The sequence below is a fragment of the Arvicola amphibius genome, chromosome 7 (assembly GCF_903992535.2).
Source record: "Arvicola amphibius chromosome 7, mArvAmp1.2, whole genome shotgun sequence".
Lineage (NCBI taxonomy): Eukaryota > Metazoa > Chordata > Mammalia > Rodentia > Cricetidae > Arvicola > Arvicola amphibius.
Window position 1 is genome coordinate 47,607,207 of NC_052053.1, and position 19,613 is coordinate 47,626,819.

The following is a 19,613-nucleotide window of genomic DNA, read 5'->3' on the forward strand; positions in this document are numbered from 1 at the left end:
TGGAGTGACTTCCATCCCGGTCCTGGCCAGGGCTGGCCCCATGGGAACAAGTTCCACTGAAGCATAATGGCTTCAGATAGAGACACTTTGTGCTGCAGACCCAGCAGTGCCCTCCTTTTCACACCTCTGTGATGGATCCCGCCTGGCGTGCACACTCACCCGGGCAGCAGAGCACTGAACCTGCCAATGCTTCTTTGTTCTCCTTGCTGCTGGTACACACTGGGCTTCAGGGTCAGAGCCACTGTTCCAACCAAACTCTGCAGAGCTGGGTGGGCTGCTTTACTACTTTGCTGGCCAGTCAGTCCAGTTTCTGGCTAGAGAAGGGACATGCGTGGCAAGCTGAAGCCCTTTTCTGTGAGAGGAAGTAAGACCTGTAGTGCCTAGGCTTGGCTTAGCCTCAGGCTTCTGAGCTGTTCAGCCTTTGCAGGCCATAGCCAGGCACTCAGTAGGGATTGCTTCTCCTGAGAAGCTCTCGGCCTGAGAGAGGAAAGATTGAACATGAACACTGGGATCTGTGAACCTGAAGTCCCAGCCCTGTCCATGGTACTACACCACTCGGCAGTTGTTTCCCAGATCTTCTTTATGAGAACAGAAGTGTGAACCTGGGACCACTGCTGACCAGTCCTTACTGAGGTTGCTTGTCCATGACCTGTGAGTTGCCCTTGAGCATCTCTATGCTGGACAGTCCACAGACTCCGAACAGCTAGAGGCAGGTTCCTCACATGCATGTAGAACAGAACTATTCCAAGGGTGTAACAGGAGGCTGGCTGTCCTATCATGCAGTGGGGTGGGGAGAAATTAGCTGGTTAGGGACCTCCCCAGGCAGGTTCGGGTATACACAGCCCTCATCATAGTTCCTGATCTCTCCAAGAAATCTCCAAAGAGAGGCTGGGAACTAGAACTTTACCCAGGCCACAGCTATCCAAAGACCTAGAAGTCAAAGCCCAGCTCCAGATGAGCTCTGGCCTACCACAGGACAGACTGTGCTAGTTGCTGGTTCTGTCCTGTCTCCAGCACACACATACAGGAGCTGTGCACATCTTACACACAAATGTGGTAGCAATTACACTTACAGCAGTAGACAGGACTTTCAGTGCTATGTGCATGGAACTTCATTTAGTCCTCCCCCCAAATGTACACAGAAGGTGCAAGAGTTCACCACAGTTTCTACCAAGCTCTTTAAGAAATGCCAAAGCTGGATGATGGTGGCGCATACCTTTAATCCCAGCATGTGGGAGGCAGAGGCAGGTGAATCTCTGTGAGTTCAAGACCAACCTGGTCTATACAACCAGTTCCACGACAATCAGGACTATTACACAGAGAAACCCTGTCTCACAAAAACAAAAAAGAAAGAACGGCCCAAGACCAGCAGCACGTGGTCTCTGATGGGACCCAGATTAAAGCACAGGTGGACTGACTCTCTCTGAGCTCTGGGCCAGAATGACCATGCAGGTCTACTCCACTCTAAAGAGTCCAGGGTGCTGGGTCAGCCCGAGTCTGTGTGGCCTCAGCCCACTTGTCCTCTGCAGTCTTCTGAAAGCTAATAGTAGAATCTCCTCCGGCAGCCATTGGCAGACTCAGGACTCCCCTCAGCTACACTGCCTATGCTGACCATTCTCTGCTTTCTCCTCCTCCCTGCCTTCTCTTCCACCCTCTGCCCAGCAGGCCTCCTATGCTGCTTCTTCCTTCTCTGTCTCCTACTGTGTCCAGCAAACTAAAGTGGCCTTCACCCCCGAGGACGGCAGTGCCACTCAGGGCCTCAGTGTATCCGTGTCTAACTCCTTTCTCAGCCGGCACGGCAGCTTGCCTGTGCCCTCGGTGAGTCATTCCCTCCCTGCTCTTCTTCGCTTGGAAACTTGTACAGTTAATGCCTGAAGCCTCCCGGACAGTGCTGTTCCCATTACCAGTCCTGTCCTTCTGTAGACCCCTGCCTGTCCACAGGAGAGAATCTGAATACTTGATTCCCTGGGCCTTGGGGACTGTAGTTGGGGGTGGTATGGGAGTGGAGGTGTGGGCTATCCTGTCTGGAGCTTCGCAGTGGCACAGAGCACAGCCATTTCTGCTTTTGTGTTCTGGTTTTCCTGGGCAGTGTTTAAGGGGGAGTAATCCTCACATAGAGTGCAGGCAATTGGGTGCAAGAGCAATGGTTGTTGGGTGCCTCTGCTTACCTTGTGCTATGTAAACAGCCAGAGTCCTGTCTTTGCCCAAGGTTGAAATAGGAGGATGGTGTGCTAATCTGCCCAGGCAGACATCTTTGGGACCTGGACTGGGACTGTTGGGCTAGCTTGTCACTACTGCTGGGCTGGTCTTTCTTGTAGCGGCTGTCAGGTTTCCAAGGAAAAAAATGGAAAAACATCAGGCACCCTGTGGCCGAAGCTCAGAACAGGCGCAGGGTCACCACATGGCAGCATTCAATGGGGTCACTTGTTGGAGACAAGGAGACCCTGCTCCTGAAGGGAGGTCCTGCCTGACACCTTGACACAGGCCAGTGTGGGGAGGGGACTAGACCAGTCTGTAAGCAGCTCCATGGTAACACACAAGGATACCTAACCTCCCGGAGTCTGCATCTGCCACAGAGCCGAAGCAGCCCCCTCTCCTCCCATGATCTTCTCCACAAGGCTCAAAGGGAAGGATGGAGCCAAGCTCACTTCCCTGGAAACAGCTTGTGCTCAAGTATTGACTTCTTCCTGGGCCTCCGTCTTCTCAGGAGTCAAAGTGTGATTGAGAGAACCATATCAAATCACGTGAAGCACCCGGTGTACATGGGAAGCTTAGAAGCTGTATCACTGTCTTTGAGTTCCGGGCTCCAGTCTTGTCCTGCTTCTCACCCTGTGCTCAGGAGTAAAGCGGTGCCTTCACCCACCCACCTCTCATTTCCCCCCTGAAGTTTGGATAGGTGACCGTAAAACTTGCCCAGGTTCCAGTTGTTTTTGTCTGGTGTCCACCTTTGTCTAGGGTTTGCAATTCAATGCCCAGAGCCTTCAGGAGGACCTTATAGCTCAGGGACTTCCTTCTCATAGTGCTCAGCAGTGCTGGGTATATAGGACAGGGAGAGTTACCTCTGCCCTACCACACGGGTAGCCTGGTTCCTCAGAAGGCACCTCTAGCAAGCTCCCTCCACCAAGCTTTCAGAATTTGGTTTTAGACAACCCTAGCCCTTGACTGTTTTACACACACACACACACACACACACACATACACACACTCACTCACACACGACTAGTTTCTACTTACTCCTTCTGAGCTGTTAGTGGAGGACTGTAGATGAACTGTCTGCTACAGAATTGCAGAACATTCAAGGGCGTTTTCTTAGGTCTGGGTCTGAGTGTGTCACTGTTGTGGAATGTTGAGGCATTTTGCATTTGTGATTCTGTATTCTTAGCTCCAGCTCCAGGAAAGAGTCCAAGGGGCCACACTAAAAAGGATGCATTATTTCAATAAAAGGAACCATGAGTAATGGTCTAAATGCTTGGAGGGTGTGTCACTTGATAGGTAGAACCCAGGGAAGTGATTTAGTGTCATGCCAGGCCTTCACATAGTCTCTGGTTGATTCTAAGATGAGCCCGAGGTTCCGCGCTGTGATGAGAGCAAGTGTGGGTTAGCTACAAGAAGGGTGGCCTCATGCCTGAGAGGGGCTCATGGTTTAGTAGGGACAGTCAGATAAGCTAAGAGAGACTAGGCTAAGCCAAGGTGTGAATGACATCAGGAGTCACAGTAAAAGGACATGGGGAGTAAAAGAAGTTGGTTAGCATAAAAGGACAGTTGGTGTCTAAGAGACAAATGACAAGGAAAGAAGTCGAACATGTTGCAAACCCAGGGCCTTGCTTCAGGAATGGTGGCCAGGAAGCCCAGGAGCCGTTCTGAAGAGCCATCTAGAGCATGAGCACAGGGACTGTGCTCACAGGGGTGGTCTAAAGAATGACAGTGCAGCTATCCCATGTGTCCATAGGACCAGCTTCCTTTGTTCAGCATGGCCCTTGGTGTCAGCTGAGTCTGGAATTTGGTCCCTAAGTGTGCTGCAGCCTCAGCTACTAGGCACAGTGTTAGCTTCCAGCCCACAGCCTCCTATGCTTTCCTGCTGATGTGGGCATCACTCCCAAAGACTTGAACAACCACCAAGAAAATTGTGTATCTTCAGGGTCATTAAAACCTGCTTGGCAACAAAGGTGCTGAAAGAAGTGAGGAGGAGACTAAAGCAAGAAGTGTGGGAAGCCAGGAAGCCTTTGCCGAGGCTAGGCTGCAGCTGCCTGCCCTCGTACGCATGGCCTCATCTCACCATGGGCCTGCTGTGTACATGTGTTTGAGAGGTAGCCTCCCTGCCTTTCCCAAGCTACCAAGCTCCCTAAGACTTCAGATTTGGAGCCAGGTGGTGGTGGTACACACCTTTAATCCCAGCACTTGGGAGGCAGAGGCAGGCGGATCTCTGTGAGTTCGTGGCCAGCCTGGTCTACGAGAGCTAGTTTCAGGACAGGCTCCAAAGATACAGAGAAACCCTGTCTCCAAAAAAAAAAAAAAAAAAAAAAAAAAGACTTCAGATTTGGTTTCAGACCCTTCTTCCTGTCCTAGTCTCTCCTCCATGGCTTTGCAGGTTCTGCTTACCTGGGAGCTGCTTGGTGTGTCCTTATTGTAGCCTAGCTATGGAAATGGCCACCTTTCTCCCAGCCCTCCCCACACCTGTGTCCCAGCCCTCCCCTTTGCATGGCTCCTCTCTGTCCTGAGCAGTATGAGTTTAGTTCATATTCACATTGCCCTTGATCCGTAGTGACAGCTTTGAGACTTTTGGTGACCACAAGGGTGGCCACTCCCTCTGTATACTGTGGAGCAGGTTGTAAGGAATCAGTCACCTCCCCTTCCTTCCCCCGGATTGCCTTGTGCCCCATTCTAGATCTTACCATCACTAAGACACTTGTTGGGATGCTAGACTCTGTTGACAGGTTTCTTTCCCATTCAGTTCTGAATAAGTAAAATAGCTAGGTGGTTCCATTAGCTTATGAGAGCTTATGTTTAAATGCCCATAATGATACTTACGATTAAAACAGAAACCTTTGGGATAAAAAAAGCTAAGTGCAGCCAGGCAGTGGTGTCTTATATCTCTAATCCCAGCACTCAGGAGGCAGTGGCAGGCAGATATCTGAGTTCTAGCCCAGCCTGGTCTACAGATTGAGTTCTAGGACAGCCAGGAGTACACAGAGAAACCCTATCTTGACACCCCTGAAACTACCCCACCCCCCAAAAGCTAAGTGTATGTCATCATGGACCCTAGTGTTTTGAAAGGAGCTTTAAAGCAGCTACTATCCCATTCTGAACTTAGACAGTTCCTTCTCCAAGCAGTTGGATCTAGATTTTGGGGCTTCACATGTTTCCTTCACTGAAGACCCAGGCCTCATAGAAACACTTGGCTTCTGTATTATCATAGATAAAGCCAGAGCCACCTCCTGAGATGTAGGACTGGCTTCTTACAACTCTACCACTCTTCCTATGTCTCTCCTGACTGTGCTGTCCCTGAGAATTCACCCAAAAGCCATCCCAGACACCATGGGCACCAAACAGGAAGGAGAGAGATGAAAGAGAAAGAATAGGAAAATAAGGGTGGACAGGAAAGGGTACTGCCCATGTTCATCATCCACACAGCCCCCAGGTCCTTCCGGGGCTGCAGATCCTTTCATCTGCAGCTGGCACATTCTCTCCCATCTGCTGCCACAATCACACCCTGCCCTGTTCTCCCATGCCCCACTTCTGTGATGAAATGCTCCCATCCCTGCAGTACCAGGCCCAACACTCACATGGTCTTCTGAGGCTGCAGCCAGTCCTTGAAATAAGCTATGGGCCCTGCAATAATCTCACCTTATGCTTTTCTGTCCTTATAGAAACCCCCAGGCTACTGCAGGCCAGCATTTGCCAAATGCACACGCAGACTAGACCCTGCTCTGCACCTCCCAGAGCCTCCTAGAAAGACCGACTTCCTGCAGACCTGCATGCTTCCTATGTCTCTCTCACCTGAAGAGAACCCACTGTATACATTCCCAGCTCAGAAAAGGGAGGGCAAGACCAGGCTGCCTCATCTTGCTGGGTACAAGGGAGTAGAATAGAGCCTGACTTGGAGCCAGAGGTCAGTGCTCCTTGCCTGGGACTTTCACAACCTGTGCTTCTGACATAACTAGCCTACCCTCACCCTACTCCCTTTGCTAGAGTTCTAGGCCTACTGTTGTCATCTATGCCTCAACATTTTGGCAGGTCAGGACTCTGGGACCAGCCCAGGACACAGAATGTTGCTGTAGCACCCTACTTCATCTGATACCAAAGATCCAGCTTCCAGGAAGGTCATGTGATGATATGACCCTGAGGGCGCTGTTCCACATGGGTGGATATTGCCTTTCTTCCTTTGTCACACTGCCTGACCTCCTGTCCAGGACCTCCCTTACAGATCTGTGACCAAATATTCTTCCCATTCAGGAGATGGGGACACCAAGGCGGAGAAGCTAAATCATCCACTTGCAGTCTCAAGCTCGAGCCAGCGTTAGAACTCAGATCCCCTTCATGGAGAGTGCAGTGTTAAACTGGCGTTCATAAGCTATTTTTGGCCAAATAAATACTGAGACCCAGTGTAGCTGATCAGAGATGCCTCTTGGCTGGCTTTGGAGGTGCGCGTGTTTCTTCTTTGTGTTGTCAAGCATTGCTGAAGGTAGCTTCCAGATCTAATGAGAGTTCTAAAGACATGTTAGAGGTTGCCAAAGCCTCAAGCACATGAGAATAGTTCCCCCAATTGCTGGACTGAGCAGAGCTTCCTTCTAGTCAGCATCAACTCTTAGAGCTGAGGCCATTCAGGTTGTACTGTAGTAAGCACACCGACCTTTCTGAAATGCACTTGGGTTTGGAGGCAATGTGGCAGAACCAGGACTTTCACAGGAGCTTTTGAGCCATGGTTTTTCAAAATAAATGCACCAAGAAGTTTGTTTTAATGGGGAGAGGTGTTTGGACATGGCGTGATGCTAATGTCACCCTTCTTGGTGAGGTCAATGCTTGTGTCACTGCCTCTCTCTGCCAGGGACAAAGACTAGTAGCCTGTAACAGGTCTCGTGTCTGGAGGCTCCTGGCATCAGCTTTGCAACCCGACATTTGTCATTGCAAACTGTAGTTCCTGTCATTAGCAGAAGAGCCTCAAATGAGAATCCCCTCTGGATAAGATAGTTAGGCTTTGGTAAATGTGATGATGGGAGCAGGGAGTGGGAAGCAGTGTCACCCAGGACCCTTCCTGCCTGGCACCCTGGACATGATCATATCCCACCTCCCAAGGAGCCATAGCAGTCTCCCCAGGTGACTGCTGGGTGCTTTGTAGCAACTGAAGCTTAGCTTCCTACCTAGCCTTCTGCTGCTGGCCACCTTGCTGAAGGCAGTGTGCTCTGGGCCCAGGACCACTGCTGAGTATAACACCCAGGGAGAGTCCAAGGAAACATTCCCAAATCAAAGAAACAACTTCCTGTGACCGTGTTTAGTGGTCTTTTTAAAAAGCGGCTGTATGATGACTTATCCATATTTCTTTTCTTTCCATCTATCTATTTTGTTTTTTTGAGACAGAGTTTCTCTGTGTGGCCTTAAGTGTCCTGGAACTCACTCTATAGACCATGCTGGCCTTGAACTCAGAGATCCACCTGCTTCTGAGTGCTGGGACTAAAGGGTGTGCCACCTCCTCCCAGCTCATACCCATATTTCTAAGAGCATCTAAAACCTAGCCATCCTTAGCATGTTTGATGCGGGGATGAGCTGCAGCACAGTGAGTCTGTTTATTATCATTGCAGCTATCCACCTTGCTGCCATACATGCTGGGTCAGAGCTGGCCTTTGCTCCAGCTCTCAGTGCTGACTACCGATGTGAGGCTGCCCTCACACCCTAGTGTCACTGGAGCCGGAGCAGCATGGGTGGCTCTGCCTTTAATGAACTGGCTACAGACAAACGTAGACGGGTCTCCCATCAGCCTCCACCATCTTTACTACAAAAATCAGTATTCTTATGAGCGTTTCTTTTCAGAAGAGGCGACTGCTGCTTCCATCTTTTTTACCTGACAGTCAGGGCTTTGCTGTCTGCATCCATCCCTGGCATATGTTACCTGCCCAGCACATACAGTGCTCGATGGAGGAAACGCCTCAGCAGATCAGAACAGATAGGTGAGGGACCAGTCTCTCGGAACCCAGTGTGATACAGGCCACCCTGTGCCACTCCCACCAGCACAGGATGTTAGGGAGGTGGGCTCTGTTCCTTCCATCTCAGAAAGATTGCAGCAGCACTTCCTGTCAGCTCAGTGAGATGGCCAACACAATCCCTCGGAACATCACCACCCAGGTCCTCAGGTGCCCCTCGCGGCACTGCTGACCCTGGAGCCAGCACCTCTCTCCTGGTGCTCGTTTACCTGGCACCACTCTGTTTCCAGACAGGAGCCCTGAGTGTTCTAGAATCCTCAACCCAAACAGCCTTTCTCAGGCTATAAATACAAATTCCTGCTGCACAGGGATCTCAGAAACAAAACCAAGCACTCCCCAGATCCAAAAATAGACACCGGCTGCCTGGGGCGGGTGACTGTGCGATGGCCATCTGTGCCCTTCTGCCAGCGCTGGGGATGAACATGGTCCTGAAGGGCCTGACAGAAGCAGGGCCTGTGGAAACAGTGTGATGCTGAGCCCAGCCCCCCAGCACAGTTTCTGGAATCCAGAGAGCCACCCAGAGCAGCCCAGGGCCAACAGTGCTTTATGGTGATTGGAGAGCCTTCTCTGGCATGTCCCGCCCGTGGAAAGGTACTTCTCAGGCTTGGCTCTTGTCCCAGCCGACTGCATAACTGGAATGCCTGAGCAGTCTAGGAGCAGGGACTGAAAAGCAGGGAGACGTCCAGACCCCTTTGTCCTAGAGACTCAGCCTGCTCCTGCCCCTTCTTTTCTATTGACCCATCCCCACTCACTGCAGGACTGCTGCCACGGGCCTGGCAATGTTCTAGATACCTTAATTATTAATAAAATCAGCCAGTGTGTGATATACCTATCACCCCAGCTAATTGGGAGATTGAGGGTGGAGGATTGTAAGTTCCAACCCAGCCTGAGCAACATATCAGGGATCCTTTCTCAGAAAACAAAAATGGAGCTGAGCAGTGGTGGCATAGATCTTTAATCCCAGCTCTCAGGAAGAAGATGCAGGCAGTCTCTGTGAGTTCCAGACCAGCCTGGTCTATAGAATGAGTTCCAGGATAGGCTCCAAAGCCACACAAACCCTGCCTCCAAAAAAAAAAAAAAAAAAAAAAAAACGAGCTGGAGAGATGGCTCAGCAGTTAAGAGTACTTGTTGCTCTTGCAGAGGGCCGAGTTGGAGTTTCAGTACCCACTTGGCAGCTCACAACTGTCCATAACTTTAGTCATAAGGGATCCAGTACCCTCTTCTGGACTCATACACATAAAATAAATAGGAAAAAATTATTTAAAATAAATAAATAAAACCATTATCTAAGTGTAGTGGTACACAGCTGTAGTCCCAGCACTTGGGAAATTGAGACAAGATTACAACTTGAGCTACATAGCCTGACCCTGTCTCAAAAAGAAAATTATACAGGAGTCTGACAAGATGGCTCAGTAGTAGCCAGGCATGGTGACTCACACCTTTAATCCCCACACTAGGAGTCAGAGGCAGATAGATCTCTATGAGTTCAAGATAAGCCTGCTCTGCATAGTGACTTCCAGGCCATTGAAGACTACATAGTGAGACCCTGTCCTCCTCCACAGACACACACATTAAAAAAAAAAAAAAAAAAAAAAGAAGGATGGCTCAGCAGGTCAAGGTACATGTCAACATGTCATCAAGCCTGATGACCTAATTGCATCCCTTAGAGCCATGTGGTGGAAAGAAAGAACCAGTTCTGACCTCCACATATGTACTGTGGCATGTTCATGCTTATATACACATAGATAAGTAAATTAAATGTAATTTTAGATTTTTTTTTAATTATAATTTATCTATTCCTGAGCATCTGTTGGTCCAGCAAACATGTGTTGCCTCCTGTGAGGAACTTCAGCCCTAGTATTTGAATGACTTCTCTGCTCTTGGGGGCAGAAAAAGACAGCTGGTATTGAATATGGGCCTGTTGCACCAGCCATGCTGAGAACTGGTAGGACATGAGACTGTAACTGTCCTCTGAGAGAAAGGTTGTCCTTTGCACCCCATTTGGGAGGTGGTGTTGTTTTGAGACAGAGTTTCTACATAGGCCTGACTGTCTGTCTTGAAATTCACTATGTAAACCAGGCTAACCTGAAACTCACAGAGATCCACCTGCCTCTGCCTCCTGAGTGCTGAGATTAAAGGTGTGCACCATCATGACCAGCCCAATAAATGTGTGCCCCAGGCTGGCCTCAAACTCATGATCCTCCTGCCTCCGCCTCCTTTAGTAAATTACTGGTGTGCGCCACCACAACCAGCTCACCCCATTTTAAAGATAGAGACTGATACACAAGAACTTATTTGTTCAAAGTTGGCACAATGGAAAAGTGACAAGGTGTGGGGGTAGGTGGTGTCAGAGGATCTACAGCCTGTGCTGAAAATCACAGCTGACCCAGAATCAGGTCTGAGGCAGAAACCTGCGCCAGTAGTCACCTTCAAAGGCTGCCTCGGTGCCCAAGCTCTTTCAGTAGGCTCCACAGCATCCTAGAGCAGTGCCACCACCTGCAGACCAAGTGTTCAGCACAAGGCCCTGAACTGGGCACTTCAGATTCAAACCCAAACATCTCCTTCAGTTGAAAGCTTCACTTCTTCCTTCTTCTTCCTCTTTCCCCTGGTGGGTTCTGAAAACCGTGCACCGCAGCAAGTACACAGGGCACTCGGGTGAGCTGTGCACGTGTTTCAGTCGGCACCTGTGGTTGGTACGCGAGGCCGACAGCACTGCCAGGCATCCCTCTTCACACTGTTCTCCCTGGAACTGAGGTGGTTAGCAGCGATGCACACTCCTTGGCTTGGGGACTTGAAGCATGCTTCTTGAGCCTCAGGAGCTGTGCAGACTTGCAGACACCTCTCAGTCTGGCATCTGACTTTTCTGTTGGATGAGAAGTTGGAGAAGTCATGCCTGTGGCTCTGGGGTGACATCAGAGGTGTTGTAAAAATCACGGCATTTGCTGAAAAATACAAAGATCAGGAGTGAGGAGGAAAATGAGGTCCGAGGAACCGTTGCTGTTTGTGTGGTGCAGCTCCTCCAGTCACTTTTGAGGTGCGTGCCCTCTTCCAACGGGGCCCGAGATAGCTGGGCGGTGGTGGTGCACACCTTTAATCCCAGCACTCAGAAGGCAGAGGCAGGTGAATCTCTATGTTTGCGGCCAGCCTGGTCTACAGAGAAGGTTCCAGGACAGCTGAGGCCACACAGAAACCTTATCTTGAAAAAAGAGGGGGGCTCATCACAGTATTTAAAAGATCTTACAGTTGCCTTTTAAGGGATAAGCTAGAGAGTCATCCAAAAGATTCCAAATGAATAAATGCCTGTGACTTAGAGTTTAACCCAGGGAACCTGAGAGGTGGAGCGGTAGAGCTTGTTTCCACCTCAAGGCACATGTGGTCATCAGCATGGTGAGGAGGATGTCCTGTCATTGGACACCAGGGATCCACTGTCCACATCCTGCTGTTTAGAGAGTGCTGGTCAGCATCCAGCCTAAGGCCCCTTTCTGAAGGCACTGTAGGCATGCGAGTCTGTAAGGGAGTCTGTCTGGCATGGCCAACAGCCCCTAATTAGGACAGACAGGACAGCTCATTAGTGTGGAACAACAGCTAACCTAACTACCTTTTCTCTTGTCTGTTTTTTCCTTCCCACATTCTTGTTGTGTGTGTTTGCCGCCTGGGTTCTGTAGTATAAATCTGTGTTTAGGTCTTATTCCCAGGACTTCATGCCTCACCACCAAGCCTCCGTCCAACCTTTCCTTCCGCCTACCTCCTCTTCCTCTCCACATTTCCCACCTGTCCACGCGTCCCAGAGCTCGGACTTAGCGGTGCCCACCGTAAGCAGTCCGCCTCCCAGCACCGTGGACGGGCCTCTCTCGTCTTCTCAGGACAGCAGCTTTCATGGGAACCCTGTCCGCCTTCCTTCCGAAACCTCTTTCACTGACTCGGTGAGAACTCAGCACATACACATCTGTGCACATCTGCACATAGCTCTACAGGGTTTAGAAAAATGATGCTGCTGCTCACAGAGGGTGAGCCCTCCTCCAGCCCAGTCTGCTGCTGGTGTGAGCCTACTCAAAGCATGACCAGATTTGGGTCCTCAAAGGCTAGTAGTGGTCCACCTGTTCCCAGAGCAGAAACCAAATCTTTTATATAGAATCCCAGCATGCTAGGAATTGGGCTAGTGACCATTTAGAACAGTAAGTTGTCACGGGATCAAAAAGAAAACACTACAAGCTTTCTAATATGTGTCTGTAGAGAGGTCCAGACTTGTGGAGTAGAAGAGACAGAGATAACGTTGCCTATGTGGCCCATATCAGGGCCCCTGTACTTCACCGGTAGAGGGGCAGAGGGTTTTACAGGTGGGGACATTTCCAGTATCTAGAGTTGTCAAGTATGTTGCTTCTTGCCGACTATACCGAGAACCCCTACAGGCCCTGCTACAGACTAGGGACCCCCCCCCCGCCGCCCCTCGCAGGGCCTGCTACAAGTGGAGAGTTTCCAGAGTAGCTCTGAACATTTTGGGGGAGATCCAGGAGGAGACTGGGGCCTGGCTGCCATGGGGGCAGGAGTTAGTGAGAGCAGCTTTGTCCTCTGCCCACTTCCCAGGGATAACTGAGGTGGCTCTCAGGCCTTTTTCTTTTCCTAATTGGCCTGCAGCTGCCCTCTCTAAGCTGTGGGGGCTGACCAAAGGGCCTGGCCCATTGTCTTCCCTTTTTCCCTGTCTTCCCCTAGAGCGAAAATGCCAGCAGCAAGGAAGTTGGTGGGGGTGACTATGTCAGTCTGTACTCCCCTGGCCAGACCAGCGAGGAGCTGGCTCCCTCTCGAGGAGTAAGTAACCTCAGGGGGTGGCCTTGTGCATGAGCCAGCAACTGCCCCCCTCGAGGTCGCTTTCCTTGCAGCTGCTTCTATTGGCCAAGCTTCCATAATCTCACTGGAAGCCAGCCCATCCAATGGAAGAGCATTTGGCTTCCAGGGAGAGGTCTGCCCTGCTTCTGCTTCAGTGAGTGTAGCACTTGTCAGAGCCTGGCTGGATGAGTCTTCTAGAAGTCTCCAGAAGCCACTGGTGTAGACTCTGGCCACAGCCCCTGCTGCTCTTTGGAATTTCTTCCCATCATCCCTCTTCCAAGAGATACTTTTACTCCTGCCCTTCAGTTCCTCCCAGCATGCCTCACTACCCTCAGCTACTCCCAAAGAAGCAGGGCAAATGATGGATATCCATGCTTGTCCTTTCTGAGAGCAGAATCCTTGAGGTCCATGCCTATATTGTGCTGCTGCCCAGCTGTGGCCTTAAGGTGCAAGGCTTCTTTGAAGCAGGAGGCTTTCCAAGTTTGGCTTCAGCTTCATATCACTGAGCCCAGGAGAATGAATGTGAAGTTCCTCTAGAGGATTAGGTCAGGCCTTCTAGGGCTAGAACTCCACCAGGCATTACAGCACTGACAAGCCCAGCCCGAATACCATGCCCATCCTCTGGTAGTCATGCCTTGATTCCCTGCCACGGTAGCCACCACCATCCCCCTTAACCACCTTAGAGTATACTTGAGGGATCTGTGCCCAGCCCCCATGGCCCTTCCTCTGCCAGTGGATCCCTGCATTGCCAGCCCCACTGTGGTGTGCTCTCCCTGGTGATGGGCCCTGTGTTCACAAGGCCTCTCTTCACCCCTCCCACTCCATGACAGCTTAGGGATACTGGAGTTGTAATGTCACTGGGTATGGAGGCAGTCTACTTGGGGCAGTTCACATTTGTGTGTTTGAGCAGCTTGACTCTTTGACCCTGATGACCCTGTAGGGAGTCAGGGGAGTGTGAGTGCAATGATGAAGGATACATGCTTGGAGACAGACAGCCCCAAAGGGTTCAAGTCTGCTGCCTACCGTTTACCAGCTGTGTGGTGTCCCTCAGCAGGCCCTTGACCTCCTTGTGGTGAGTTTCTAGTTTCCATAGGGGAGAGAGGTGTAGAGCACTCAGTGCAGCACCACCTATGCCTAGAGGAGTTCCTGGGACTTGCTTCAGGAGGTGGATGAGGTGTCTGTGCCCAAGTTGACAAGTGAGAGATGTTGGAAGGACTGGCACCTCCACACCCTCCAAAGGCAGGTTTTGATCTCCAGAGGGCTTGTGTTTCTGGTAATTAACCCCATTCATCATTAACCTGTTCCCACCTCCAGCTCCTCCATAGACACTTGCACTAGGCCACTCTTGCAGGCAGAAGTGCCGAGAGACAGACCACCCCAGCAGGGGCCGTCTGTCCAAACCCCACCATTCCTTCTCTTTGCAGGAACCACCATCTGGGAAGGACGGAAATCCCAGAGATCCCTTGGTCAATAGTGTGTCTGGGAAGGACAGCAGAGAAAATGGGGAAAGGTAAGACGTGAGCAGGGGGTATCCAGGCCCCAAGAGCAGTGTCTGCTCAGTGAGGCCACCTGTGTTTGTGTTGAGGGTCTTTATTTTTCTGATTCTCAACATTGTCTATGTTGGGGGTGGAAACTACAAGGAAACAAAGATCACTAATAACCCACCTTCAAAGAAAGGCCTTTGCAACAGCCAATGTGCCTGCATGCTCACACCTGTACTGTCTGCTGTCTCTGGGACTCCAGCCCCACCTTCCTTGATTTTGGTTTCTTCAGCTCAAGGTCACATAGGAAATGTAAAAGACCTTCCCACCCACAAACTTGTCATTGTGTCACTAAGCATTCTGAAAGTAGGCTACAGGTATTGTGACCCATGCCCTTCCCCTGACAGGTGGAAATATGATCATAGTGTCATTGTCACCCCTGAGACAGAAAAGGTCCCCTCATGTTACCTGGAGAGTAAACCCAGAAATCTATCAGTCTCTCCCTCGCCCTCCCCCGACCTCTACCCCAGAGTGAACCTAAGGCCTCGCGCATGCTGGACAAGTGCTATAGCTGAGCACAGCGCCAGCCCGAGTATCTGGGATGGTTCTTGTTTTTATGACTCAAGCCTTGCAGTGCCTTTAGATACCTTCTTCTCGTCATTGCTTCTTAGTAGTGAGGCTTGCAGAAGGGTAGCTGGTTCTCTGGAACCACTTAGTGCAGTCTGAAGGAGCTGCCAGCCAGCACCCTGCTGTTTGATGTTGATGTCCCCTTACTTAGGTAAGGTACCAGTGTTCAGGCTTGCCTTACCTGGAGTCACCTGAGGCCCCATTGATTCAGCACAGCAAAGCCCTGCCCACTTAAAGGTGGTAGGCCCCAGTGTAGGCCTAGCACTAGAAGGGTTGGGGGTTGTTTTTAAAGGTGGGGAAGAGAAGCAAAGACCTGCAAGCAGTTTGGACAGGCTTGTGGGTGGAGCCACCTGCATCCTGGCCACTCTTGGGTTCTCACTGCCACAAGTCTGTCTTACATAAGTCTCCCCCAGGTGTTAGAAACAGTGATAGATTTTCCTAGTCTAATGCTTGGTCAGAAAGGCTTGCGTGTGCCAAGCAAAAGCAGCATATAGATTCTGTCACTTGCTTCACTGGAGCCCCATGTCATGTTCAGAGTTCAGATGTTTAGGTTAACCACCTCCTGAGGGAGGACTCTCCCAAGAGCTGTTCTGGTAGCTCAGCAGACTTCTGATGGTGGAGTGGACAGAAAGATGAGCACACTGGTGGTCAGAAAGCTCCTGAGACATCTGCCTTGCAGAGACACCACTCTGGCCTTCTGAGGCAGCAGCAAGCATGACACTCCTCAAGCCCTAGCTGTTCACGCTCCTACTGAGACACAGAATCTTGCAGCTGAGCTGCAGAGAAAATATGCCCTGAGTGCCGAGCGAGGGACTCAGTGGGTAAGGGCAGTGCTGCCAAGATGGGTCCCTGTGATCCACTACTGGAAGGAGAAAACTGATTTTCACACATTGTCCTCTGTCATGAGCATCCACACAAGATAAATTAAGATGTAATCAGTGTTGTTGGGGGTGGGGGTCATGCCCTGTGACAACCCCAAGCTGGCCAGTGTCTTGCTGGATCTGGCCTGAGAATCTTCGAATGTCTTTAGCTGCCCACACTGGAGAAATCTCGTCTCCTCTTCCTTTGACCAGACGCTGTTCAGTGCTTTCAGTCACCTTCAGCACAAGGCCTTCTCTCTCACTCCAGTGTCATGGCTACCTATTTTAAAGGCCATCTCTTATGAATTCGAACAGTCGGTGCTATGGGGCCACATCTTGCTGGGTCATGGCATTTTCTTCCGGTTAAGCTGAAGGTCTGCAGAGTTGGGCCCTGTGAAAGGGCTTGGGATGGCATGGAGGAACATGGAGTGGATTCCTGCAGCCCTCTTACTGCACTTCCCTTCAAGTGCTGCCCTGTGTGAATGTGGTGGAGCTGGAGAGCTAAAACCATTACACTCGTGGCCTAGTTCTTACTATTTACAGAAGAGACTTGAAGAGAACAGACGTGTACCTAGGCAGAGCCAGGAGCGCAGTTGTCACCCTGGCTCTGCCCGCCACTCCATTCAGGGCTTGTTCACGAGCAGCTCTTACACCCTGGCCTATGCATGGGCAGGTGTCTTCGGTCATTTCTTTTTCCATGATAACAGTGACTTGAGGAAGAGAGGTTTATTCTGGCTCAGAGTTTGGCGCTGCTGTCTGGAGTGCCGGGAAAGTCACAGCAGCAGGGGCTCGAGGCAGCTGATCACACCAGGCCCACTGTCAAGAAGCAGAGTGCTGGTGCTCAGCTCTGTTTGAGATGGTCCAGGACCACCACCACCACCACCACCACCGGTGCCACTCACATTGGCTGGGTCTTCCACCTCACCTAACCTGTTCAGGCATGCACAGAGACCTGACTCCTCTAAGTCTCATTAAGTCAACAGTTAAGATTAATCATCATGCGCGGCTGGGTGCCACACACCTTTAATCCCAGCACTCAGGCGGCAGAGGCAGGTGGATCTCTGTGAGTTCAGTGCCTGCCTGGTCTACAAAGTGAGTACCAGGACAGCCAAAGGTGTTTCACAGAGAAATCCTGTCCAGAAAAACCAAATAATAATAAGATTAAGCATCACAGAGTAGGGGAAAATAAATAAAGATTAACCATCACCTGGATTGCCTCGACCTGCAGGTGTCACCGACAGGTGTCCAGGAACTGGGGAACCTGGCCATGTCTGACACTTTTGAGCACCAGCCACTTCTCCTCCCAGGTCCCCAAAGTCACTGGATGCTCTGGAGTCAGGCCAATCAGAGGAGGAAGTGGACGAACTGACCCTCATTGACCACAATGAAATTATGGCCAGGCTGACACTTAAGCAAGAGGTAAGGATTCCTCAGGCCTGGATCTTATAGCCGTCAAGCAAGAGGGAGGGGAGAGAAAAGAAATGTAGCCTTGAGTGCCCAGCAGGGAGACCTGAGCTCCCAGCTAAAAAGGGTTCTAGGGGGAAGTTCACTGTCCCTTTCTTGCTATTTCCCAAAAGTGAACTTGGGCCTTGCAAAGCCTCTCTGAGCCTCATGCAGGTACTTCTGAGGTCAGTGCACAGGAAACAACCAGCAATGCTCAGTATCGCCAGCAATGTGAGGCATGTATGTGCTGTTGATAGCACGGCCCCTCCCCCTCCTCTGGACTCTGAGCTCTGGACTCTATTTGAGGAGCCCTATTGACAAGAACAACACCCAGACATTTCATGAAAGAGAAAGAAGCTGATCCAGGAACCTTGTCTCTTCTCTGTACTGTTCTAGAAACTCAGGGTTTCATGGGACATCTCAGAACAGGTGCTACCCTGTGCATGTTCCTGGGCCAGCCTCAGTGACTTCCTAGCAACACAGGAAGACGTCAGCACTCGGGCCATCAGGGTGCTGGTAGGGTTAGCAGGGTCCAAGGAAAGCCTCTGCAGAAAGAAGAGCTCAATTCCTTCTGGAAAATCAGGTCATGAACATAGGCAACCTTGTCCCAGGTGGGAAACCCAAAACACTCAGAACTCAGAGTCCAGGTGGGAACAGCAAAGTTAGGCGTTCATGGGATATACAGATGGATATTGGCTCTGTCTCCCTTGGAGTCACAGTGATTGAACTCCCAACCCACCTACAGCTCTGTCGCTAGAGCAGATTAAAGCTTGTTTGCCTGTGGAAAGATAGTTGGCCTCCCACTGGCAGGCTGGGTTTGGTGGCCCTGGACACATCCGATGTCATGAGCAGTCTTACTGTTTTGAGCTCTTCTCGTGAAGTCCTTCTCAGAACAGCCTGTGGGGCATGACCCCACAGATGAACCCTGCTTCCTTCTTCTTGGGAGAGGGCCTAAGCCCCAAGGTGGCTTCCTATCTCCCAGGCTAAGGGGCTGCCTCTCTTCTTTGAAATTTCACCTTTTAGCTAGGAGGTAGAGGTGAGGTTGAAACCATAGTGCCCTGACCTCACATGTCCTCTGGAAGGTGATGTGCCCTGGTGCCCATAGCATCTGGACAGCTTCCTTGATGCTGGTCTCCTTCAAGAGTTCTAACCAAAGTCTGGCTTCTAAGTCCATGGCAACAGGGGTACACACAATGTTGCCTGTTGCTGCTGAGCTGAGAAGAACAGAAAGAAGGGACCCAGGGCCTCTGACGCATGGTGTGTTTGTCATCTCAGCCTTGCCTCATGCTCTTTTTACTCCAGGGTGATGATGGGCCAGATGTTCGTGGAGGTTCAGGAGACATCTTGCTGGTCCATGCTACTGAGACAGACAGAAAAGGTATGGCAGCTTCCACTGCAGTGGCTTTGTGTCCCACCAAAGGCGTCACGTGACCCTGCTGCACTGTCTTCTTTCCTGGCAAACACTGACTGGGTTGAACTTTGAGCCTGGGTAGAGGAGGCCACCTCTGTAGACCGTGATCCTGTCAAAGCTGTGCCTGGGTGTGTCCTCTCTTGAAGTAAGATGACTATACCCTCGGCTCTATGGACACCATGAGATACACCCGTTGTTGGTACCTTGTATATGCTCCAAGGGCAGCCCACTGGATAATGACCTGTTCAGCAGTGGTATTAAAGTTAAAGCAGCCACAATGGCACACACTATAATCTAGCACTTAGGAGGCTGAAAGAGGGGAGTCATGAATTCAGAGTCACCTGGGGCCACATAACAAGGCCCTGTCTTTAAAAAAAAAAAAAAAAAAGCCGGGCGGTGGTGGCGCACGCCTTTAATCCCAGCACTCGGGAGGCAGAGGCAGGAGGATCTCTGAGTTCGAGGCCAGCCTGGTCTACAAGAGCTAGCTCCAGGACAGGCTCTAGAAACTACAGGGAAACCCTGTCTCAAAAAAAAAACCAAAAAAAAAAAAAAAAACTTCTAGGATAGCACATGATCAGTCTCTTCTACCTTTCCTTGTATTTAAGTCATTCTTCTCTTCCATGCATTTAGTTCACACAGTCAAGTAGCAAGTTCCTAGGAACAAAATTTGTTGTCCAGGAGCTGCCCCAGCCTTGCCATTCTCTCTGCAACCTGATCATCTGAGATGCAGGGACCGTATGTATTCCTATACCTGGAAGCGAGTTAACTAGGC

General features: G+C 50.7%; 1 protein-coding gene across 7 annotated transcripts in view; it reads left to right on the forward strand.

The window, feature by feature from the left end:
• Positions 1-19,613, forward strand: part of Rapgef1 (Rap guanine nucleotide exchange factor 1) — a 119,725-nt gene that overhangs the window by 87,536 nt on the left and 12,576 nt on the right. For 5 of the 7 annotated variants that reach the window (XM_038336239.1, XM_038336242.1, XM_038336238.1 and 2 more), the window contains 3 exons: positions 14,444-14,529; positions 17,295-17,406; positions 18,733-18,808. In XM_038336239.1, coding sequence (XP_038192167.1) covers positions 14,444-14,529; positions 17,295-17,406; positions 18,733-18,808 — 274 coding nt within the window. Of the gene's footprint in view, positions 1-1,662; positions 1,819-11,860; positions 12,119-14,443; positions 14,530-17,294; positions 17,407-18,732; positions 18,809-19,613 lie in introns of all 7 variants that reach the window. The other 2 variants (XM_038336244.1, XM_038336245.1) reach the window with 2 other exon arrangements.